At 39.8% G+C, this 9,990-nt stretch overlaps 1 protein-coding gene across 4 annotated transcripts in view; it reads left to right on the forward strand.

Moving 5' to 3' along the window:
• The window catches only part of NUBPL (NUBP iron-sulfur cluster assembly factor, mitochondrial), a 285,767-nt gene extending 279,543 nt beyond the window's left edge, over window positions 1-6,224 (forward strand). For 2 of the 4 annotated variants that reach the window (XM_080686397.1, XM_080686400.1), the window contains one exon: window positions 2,798-4,255. In XM_080686397.1, the coding sequence (XP_080542523.1) occupies window positions 2,798-2,860 (63 nt within the window). In that variant the 3' untranslated portion in view covers window positions 2,861-4,255. Of the gene's footprint in view, window positions 1-2,797; window positions 4,256-6,048 lie in introns of those variants that run through there. The other 2 variants (XR_013961537.1, XM_080686398.1) reach the window with 2 other exon arrangements.
• Window positions 6,225-9,990: the final 3,766 nt, after the last annotated feature.

The raw sequence follows: 9,990 nt of genomic DNA on the forward strand, positions 1-9,990 counted from the left end.
GAAACTAGAAACACCAATCAGAAAGGATATATGCACTCCTATGTTCATAGTAGCACAATTCACCATAGCTAAGATTTGGAAACAGCCTAAGTGCCCATCAGCAGCTGAGTGGATTAGAAAACTATGGTACATCTACACAATGGGATACTATGCTGCTGTAAGAAGGAAGGAACTCCTTCCATTTGCAACAGCATGTATGGAGCTGGAGAGCATTAGGCTAAGTGAAATAAGCCAGTCAGAGAAAGATAAATATCACATGATCTCACTCACTTGTGGAATATAATGAACAACATAAACTGATGAACAAAAACAGATCTAGAGGCAGAGAAGCATCGATCTGATGCTCAAACCTGAGAGGGAAGGTAGGGAAGGGTGGGGGTAAAGGGGAGAGATCAACCAAAGGACTTGTATGCATGCATATAAGCATAATCAATGGACACAGACACCAGGGAAGTGAGGGTGAGGGTGAGGGCAGGACTGAGGGGTTGGGGGGACAATGGGTGAATAAGGACACATTCATAATATCTAAATAAATAAATAAATAAATAAATAAATAAATAAATAAATGCTATTATTTTTGTTAACTATAGCAGTAACTAAAACATTCTTAGACAAAGAATTACAATTATAATTGCTTGTATCTTGATTTACTGTTTCATATGCGATGTAGTAGAAGGAGCTGGGCTTTGGAATCAGGTGGACCCAGATTTGAATATTTCCCAGCCTACTGACTCTGTGATCATAACTTCCAGAGTTTCAATCCAAGTTAAGCCCATGATGCTTATTTTACATAAGTGGGATTACTTATGTGAAGTATTTGGTATAGTAGACACTCAGTAAAAAAAAAATTAAGTCCTTATTCATGCTTTGAGAGCTACTTTTTTTTTTAAAATGGTCTCAAATGAAATATTAACATTTTCCTGGTAAAATAAAGCATAACTCAGATGCTAGGGTTCAAGCATAGTTTTTTTTAAATGACGATATATGAGAAACACTTAAAGCATTACATTAAGCCAAGGTCAACAGGTCTCAAACAGTTCTCATACCGGGCAGGTCAGGTAGTTGGACAGCTCATCTCATACTTCCTATAAAGTCTTCACCTTTCTGAGTTTTGGTTTCCTCGTCTATAAATTGGGGATAATAACAGAGTTTGCCCCTTAGGGTAGCTGTAAGGATAAATGAAATAATACTGGGCAAATGTTAAGTACTTAAATTTTAGCTACTATTAATCATAGTAGTTGGAGTAGCAGTAGCATATACTCAAATCCTATATAATAAAGAGGTAATATGCAAATTGACCATCACTCCAACACATAAGATGGCCACCTCCATGTGGTCAAAGATGGCCACCCCCATGTGGACACAATATGGCCACCACAAGATGGCCGGCAGGGGAGGACAGTTGTGGGCAATCAGGCCAGCAGGGGAGGCAGTTGGGGGCGACCAGGCCAGCAGGGGAGGGCAGTTGTGGGGGAACCAGGCCTGCAGGTGAGGGCAGTTGGCGGTGACCAGATCAGCAAGGGAGGGAAGTTAGGGGTGACCAGGCTGGCAAGGGAGGGCAGTTAGGGGTGACCGGGCCAGAAGGGGAGGGCAGTTGGGGGTGACCATGCCTGCAGGGGAGGACAGTTAAGGGCAACCAGGCCGGCAGGGGAGGGCAGTTAGGGGTGATCAGGCTGGCAGGGGAGGGCAGTTAGGGGCAATTTGGCCAGCAGGGGAGCAGTTAGGCATCAATCAGGCTGGCAGGGGAGTGGTTAGGGGGTGATCAGGCTGGCAGGCAGAAGTGGTTAGGGGCAATCAGGCAGGCAGGCAGGCAAGCGGTTGGGAGCCAGCAGTCCTAAGTTGTGAGAGGGGTCCCAGATTGGAGAGGGTGCAGTCTGGGCTGAAGGACACACACACCACCACCACCCCTACACCTCACCCCCGTGCACAAATTTTGTGCACCAGGCCTCTAGTCTAAGTATATACATGTATAAACTAATAATTTTAGAAAGCCTTCCTATTGTATCCTGCAGTTACTTTTATAGATAAAATGGAAGAAATAAGAAATAAAATTTACATTGCAATTATTTAAAACCCTTAAAATACAGATGCCATGACCATTGTTCAAACTGGACTGTGGGCACTGGGTTAGTTGGTGGCCCACTCGGTGGCCTGGGGGCTGCTCAGAGTGTTTCACTAGGAGTGCCAGAGATGAAGAGCATGGCAGTGATCCCATGGTCCCCAAAACTCCCCAGGTGGAGGAGCCCCAGGTGCTTGTGCTGGTACTAGATGCCATTCTCAGAGAGAATAAAGAAATGCTTTCCGTAGACACACTGTAAGGTGGTAAGTAATAGTCCTCTTTAAATGACTAACAACTCTTATGCCACAGAATTGTTGGCAAGAATCTAACTCAGTATATTAATTTGTCAGAAGAGGGAGGCATAATTTTTCTGCAACTAGACTACGTTGCTCGTTTGTTGACACAGGAATTAGAGTTTTAAAAACAGTAATTGCTGGTACTAAATATTTTTTTTTCAGAAAGTCATCTTCCAAGTAGTTGCCTCCAAGTAATCTAAAATTATTTTCCCTGTCCCACCTACAGTGTATCTCCTCTCTCCTGAATTTCTTCCGCTCAGCCTTTTTACTTTTACAGTGGTCAGCAAACCGTGGCTCGAGAGCGTGGTTTGCCGCTCTGTTGACTAATGAGTTTTCCGGCCACTGTACTATTAAATTCAAAGGATAATGATGGTAAGCAGTTCATGAGTCAGTTGATGTGTGCTGGAGAGAAGTATAGAACACACTGTCTGTTCTTTTCCAGGCCAAAGCTTACCTGAGGATTGCTGCAGAAGTGGTCAGAAGATTGCCACCACCTCTGCAGTGACTCCCACTTGTCCTGAACTTACCTGCTGCATGACAAGAAGGAGATCTTTGGGAACAGCAGTGTAATGGTAATACCTACAGAAATAATAGCAATCACAGAAATAATAGCAACCTTATATTTCTGAGGAAATAATGTCTTATCTTCAGGTTTGATTTGCCAAACAATGACTCACAAATAAAGTTTTTGCATACCAGTGCTAAATATTACATTTAGGAATTGTTTTGAAAGTTGATGTGAACCAACTGCACAGAACTGCATTTTATTTTATTGAGCTACCCCTTGAAGAATCATGAGTTTATATTACAAGTCCAACCTTCACTTCAGGAGAGAACTGCACTCTTTTTAAAGGATTTGCTAAATTTGTATAAGGACACAAGTGTGACACCCTCCATCAGACATTTGGTATGGGTTTGAATCCTGCCTCTAATACTCTATTGAACATATTCTTAATGTAGATTAAACCTCTACTTCATCTGGACCTGACCCTACCCTAGACTTAATGAATCTGAATCTCCAGGGATAGGGCCTGAACATGTGGATTTTTAAAAATTTTTATTTTATTGTTGCTAGTATTACAGATGTTCCCATCCCCCTCCTCCCAGCCCCTGGACATGTGTAGTTTTAACAAGATCCAAATGATTTTGATGAATCATATGATGGCAATAATAGCAATAAGAATTAACATGTATCAAGTGTTTTCTTGTGTCTTTATGTTAATCTTCCTTTCATATGAGGGTGGGTAATGTTGCTATCTCCATTTTACAGATGAGGGAACTGAGGTATAGGAAAGTTAAGTGTCTTCCCAAGGCTTACTATTTTAGGAAAGCATGGATCTGAGATTTATACTTGGGCACTTATTACTGGATCCCTCCTTTTATACAAAAAGGTGCATTTGTTTATTTCAAAAGAGGAATATAGTATGCAGCATTTCCTCAAACTCACTTGACCATGAAACTCCCTATTCCCACATCCACCTTTTAGAAGGAGTTCATTTTCTTGGAATTCATTTTTCAAAAAATACACTTTGAAAAACATGTATCTTGTCTAGTTGAGGCTTAGAGAGAGAGAGTCAGGGGCTTCCCAGGTTCAAGTAGCAAGTACTGATGAGTCATTAGTTAATCCTCGGTTATAAGGAAGTAGTCTATGACATTTGGCAAATGCCTTCTCGTCCTTTGGTATGTAGTTAAGCAGCCAGAAAATTACGCAAAGAGTTACTTGCTATTATAAACATGTTTGACACACTTATGTTCATATAAAAGACTGTACATGGTTGTTTATAGCAGCTTTATTTGTAATAGCCAGACCATCGCAGAGCTTTTCAGTGGGTGAATGATTAAACAAACTGTGGTTTATCCATACCATGGAATACTACTCAATAAAAAAGAACAAACTCTACCTGGCTGGTGTGGCTCAGTGGTTGAGGAGGTCATGGTTTGATTTCCAGTCAGGGCACATGCCCAAGTTGCAGGCTCAATCCCCAGTGGGGGCGTGCAGGAAGCAGCTGATCAATGATTCCCTCTCATCATTGATGTTTCTATCTTTCTCTCCCTCCCCACCTCTCAGAAATCAATTAAAAAATACATATGTTTAAAAAAGAACAAACTAGTGGATACATGCTACAACCTGGATAAATTCCAGAGAATTATACTGAACAAAAAAGCTAATCCCAAAGGTTATGTATCATATGATTCCATTTATATAATATTCTTGAAATGACAAAATTATAGAAATGGAGAACTAATTAGTGGTTTCCAGGGGTTACAGAAGTGGGGGGAGGTTGTGTGTGTCTATAAAAGGGCAACACAAGCAATCCTTGTGATGTGGGAAAGGTCCTATGTCGTGACTGTATTGATGTCAGCATCTTGGTCGTGATACAGTTTTTCAGGATGTCACCATTTTGGAGGAAATTGGGTAAAGGGCACAGTGGAATCTATCAGCATTAATTTTTATAACCAGACTAGAGGCCCAGTGCATGAATTTGTGCATGGGTGGGGTCCAGCCAGCCCGGCCCCAATCGGCAGATCGACAGGCTGGGGCCTGATCAGGGCCAGGCTGGCTGGGAGGAGGGGCTGTGGGTGATTGGCCAGCGGGCCCCACCCCTGATTGGAGTGAGGGGCCGATTGGGGGTGGGGAGGGCTGTGGGTGGTGGCCCTGCCCCTTAATGGGGTGGAGGGGAGCTGATCGGGGACCAGTGGCCTGGGTGAGGGACCATGGGAGGTTGACCAGCCAGCCCCACCCCCGGATTGGGCCAGTTCACTGGCCGCAGAGGGCGTCATAGAGACTGGTTATTACGGTTGTTACAGCATTCCCGTCGCTGGCTTTATATATATATATATATATATATATATATATATATATATATATATATATATAGATGTGAATCTAAAATTATTTCAAAATAAAAATAAAATTTTAATTAAAAAACAAACATGTGCTGCTGTGTCTGAACTGAATGTCCTGGAACAAATTATCCAAGCTAATTAAAATCATGAATAGGAGGAGTATTTGTGGACATACAGCAATCATCATTCATCACTCCAAGAAGGAAGTAATCACTTTAAGTTGTAGACATTTACATGTGCTTTTATTGTTTTTTGCAGGGGAGGCCAAAACAGAGCACTTCTTAAAAAAAAAAAAAAAGCAAGTGTTTGAACCAAACTAAACTTTACCTACAAAAAGAATGATTTAAATAAGCTTCAGAAGCTCTTAAGTTGTGAGCCATAACTTAGTAATCTGATGGAGAATGGGAAAGATAGTCTTTACTCATAAATGCATGACTTAGTGAAGATTCACATGAGTAATCATCCATTCTCTCTCCTCCATCATCTACCAGTCTCTGCAGATGCTTACAGGAAAGCCACTGGAACAATGAATGTATGAGAGTTCAGAAGTGAAGGGAGGACAGGTTGCTATAATGGCAAGAATGAAGCTTATTCTAAAATTTTGCCCATGGCAGCCTTTTCTAAGCTTCTGGGAGCTGACTTCAAAGGCAGACTATTAAGCAAAGCTAATCTGCCTGTTGTTAGGGGTAATATTTATTTCTCATCACATTTCCATAGAGTGTAGAGACTTTCCACTTCACTATCCAGAAGGGAAAGGCAAGCTCCTCAACTCACTCTGTTCCAGGAAAGGAGGAGTGACTCATCTTGTGGGTAAATTTCTTCCTGTCTGCATTTCTTTGATTTCAGCCAAATCCTGAGCTTCCATAGGCGAGCTGCAGGGAAACCTGAAGTTGTCCACCTCTGCCTCAGACCCTGGTGGACAAGTCCCTCCAATTTAGGGGTAAGGTATTTGGTAACCCAGTGTGCTCACATAGCTTCTAATACAGCTATTTATCAATAATAAAGCTATTTTTTTTTACCTTTATCTGAATCTGTGTCTCTCAGTTAAATAGGGGAAGAATCCCCCTAACCACACTCCATGAAATCACAAAATACCTTTCTAGAATCCTATACAGTTAAAACCAAAGAATATATTAGACTTTGGTGTATTTGAAGCACCTCCAGTAAGAAATAAGTTTACCAATGACCAGAAGATGTTTTGGGTGTGTGTGGAGGGAGGGGAGATATTATGAAGTATACTACATACAAAACAGCACAGAAGACAAATTAATTCTCTGCCCCCACGTGAACACCCATGTAACTACTAGAAACAACCAGCTTAAGTAGAGCACTGCCAGATCCCGGAATCCCCTATCTTTTCCTTCACCATCTCTACCTTTTCCACCCTTACAAATTACCCACATCCTGATGTTTTAACACCCAAGCCTGTGCCCTTAAACATTATAGTTTTGCCTGTGGTTTTTTTTTTTTTTTTTGAAGTTTATATTAGACAGAATTATACAGTATTCTGCTCTCTATTAACGGCTTTTATTTTGCTCCACATTGACTGCTTTCATTCTGTATTGTGTTTCAAGATCCATGTCTGTTGTTGCATTTGGTGTGAATTGTTCACATTCTTTCCTGCAGAAAGTTCCATTGTGTGCATGCACAGCTTATCCATTCCACGGCAGGTGGATATTTGGATTGATTTTAATGTTTTTCCATTACAAATGACACTGTTCTGAACATTCTTGTACATATTTTCTTGGTGTTCATGTGCTTGAGTTTCTGTTGAGTTGTTGTTTAGTGCTATCTCGTTGTGGTTTTAACTTGCATCTCCTGATTACACCTTTACTTACATTTATTGGTTAATTCCTCTTTTGTGTAGTGCCAAGTCAAACCTCTTGCCCATTTTTCTATTGTGTTGTTTAAAAATATATATTTTTAATATGAATCTTGAGAGTTTTGTGTATTGCAGGTATCTTTTCTGCTCTCTATGACTTGCCTTTCTCTTCCTTACTAGTCTTTTGCTAAAGTATCTAAATTTTAATGTACTCAAATTTACCACTTTTTTATGATTATTAATTTTTGTGCAGTGTCCCAACACATGAGGATATTGTCCTATATTAACTTCTAAAAGTTATAGAATTGTAACTGTGGGACAGTTATAGAATTCTTCTGTGGGACAACAGAAGAATCTAGAACCCCTGATGCTGCTAACAGAAGGGGAATTTGCACCCACTCATAGGCCTTTCCCTATGGGCCTCACTGGGTGCGGAAGAGAATAATTGAGCATGGGGCAGGGGACCGGAAAAAGCCTTCCTTAGTGGTAGGTCTTGGGAGAGGAAAGAAGCTGCCTCTGTGACAAAAACACCAAGCCCTGCCTGACCCTTTGTGGGATGAATACCATAAGTCCTCGGGAAGGACAGCAAAACTTGGCCTCAGATAATGACTGGGGAAGAGAAAATAGAAAAACCCTCAATTCCTAAGGGAGAAACAGGAAGCCGTCCTGGCCCTAGGCCATTAAAGATAGACTATCCTGGGAGAGGTGAGGGGTGGGACCACTGAGAAAGCCCGGTCACCTTGCTGGAACACAGGGCTTGCCTAAAGCTGAGGCTGGACCAGGACAACAGAACCCTCTACCCCACAGCAAGCTAGCAAGCACTCTGTCTGTATCAAGCAACAGCAGTCTGCTGCTGGAGGAGGGAGCAAGAATGTGAATAGAGAAGGTCAAAAGCTAACGGTGGAATGGGAACTAAGAAAAATATCTTTTGGCCACCCATCCTTCAACTTAAGCATAAGGTAATCCTGGAGGAATTTGAAGCCAGTAATGCATGAAGGTAACTGTAATCACAACAAAACCTAAATAAGATCAACTCCTGACCAATTTGACTCAAGCCTGCTCAGTAAGGTTCTAGAAAAAGTAGCAGCATATCCATATTTAGCCATAAATACTATTTACCTCAGTTTCTACTACCCAACTCACGATAACCAGTATTAGTTAAAAAGCTATAGGACATAAAAAGCAAGAAAAATCAACCCCTTATCAAGAGACAAGGCATCAAATGAACCAGATACTGGTACTGTCAAGTAAGAAATTTAAAATGGCTATAAGTAATATGTTAAAGGTTCTAATGGAGAAGGTGGACAACATGTTTCATCAGATGAGAAACTTCACAGAGAGACAAACTCTAAGGACAAGTAAAGTAGAAATGCTAGAATTATTTTTTTAAAAAAGAGAGAGATGAAGAATGCCTTTGTGCTCATCAGTAAACTTGACGCAGATGAAGCATGAAGCATGATGAGCATGAAGACAGGTAAACCGGATCTACCCAAATTGATGCAAAAGAGTGAAGAATTTAACACACACACACACACACAAATGGGCATCTCATAAGGAGAAGAGAGGGACCCCTGGGAGAAGCAAAATATTTAAAGAGATAACTGCTAAGAAGTCTCTAAATAAAACAAAAGATATTAAACCAGGGAATTCACAAAGCTCAGAAAGCCTCAGCAGGATTTTAAAAACCTAGATATATCATAATTAAACCAATGGAAAAACAAAAATGAGAAAATCTTGAAGGCAGTATGTGGGAAACAATCACATTAAATACAGACAACAGAAATAATAAGAATATGACTTAAGTACAGAACTACTGTATGACTTACAGACCAGCTGTTAAGTCATAAGACATTCAAAGAACTAACACCTATATTTCTCAAACTATTCAAAAAAAAAAAAAATCCAAGAGGAAGGAACACTTCCAAGTTCTTTTTATGAGGCTAGCATTATCCAAATTCCAAAACCAGATAAAGACAATACAAAGAAAGAGAATTACAGGCCAATATCCTTGATGAACATAGATGCTAAAATTCTCAAAAAATAGTAAATCAGATCTAGCAATATAATAAAAAGATCATATACCATGACCAAGTGATATTTATTCCAGGGATGCAAGGCTGGTACAATATTCACAAATCTATAAATGTGATGCATCACATACACAAATTGAAAGACAAAAATCACATGATTATATCAATAGAAGCAGAAAAAGCATTCAACAAAATGAGTTTCTGATAAAAACTCTTAGCAAAGTGGCAATAGAGGGTTCATACCTCAACATAATAAAGGCCATATATGACAAACCTATAGCCAACACTATACTCAATGGGTAAACACTAAAACCATTAACCCCAAGAACAGAAACAAGATGGATGTCTGCTTTCACCACTTTTATTCAACTTAGTAGTGGAAAGTCTTGGCCACAGCAATCACAAGAAGAAAATATAAAAGACATTCAAATTGCAAAGGATGTAGTAAAACAGTCATTATTCATGGATCAGATATTGTATGTAGAAAACCCTAAAGATTCCACCAAAAAATGACTAGTTTTAATAAATGAATTTAGCAATGTAGCAGGATACAAAATTAACGCTCAGAAATTGCTGACATTTTTATACACTAATAATAACTTCCCAGAAAGAGAAACTAAAAATACAATCTTTCTTGCCACTGAAACAAAAAAATGAAATAGGAATAAACTTAGCCAAGAATGCAAAAGACTTATACTCAGAAAACTGCAGGACATTGAAAAAAGAGAAGAAGATATAAACAAGTAGAAAATATATACCGTGTTCATGGATTGGTAGAATTAACATAATTAGAATGTCCATACTACCCAAAGTAATCTATAGATGAAGTCAAATTCCTATTAAAATACCAATGGCTTATTGCACAGAGCTAGAACAAATACTCCAAATATTTATATGGAACCAAAAAAGACCTTGAATGCCCACACAAATCTTGAG

Source organism: Plecotus auritus (genome assembly GCF_963455305.1).
Source record: "Plecotus auritus genome assembly, chromosome: 1".
Classification (NCBI taxonomy): Eukaryota; Metazoa; Chordata; class Mammalia; order Chiroptera; family Vespertilionidae; genus Plecotus; species Plecotus auritus.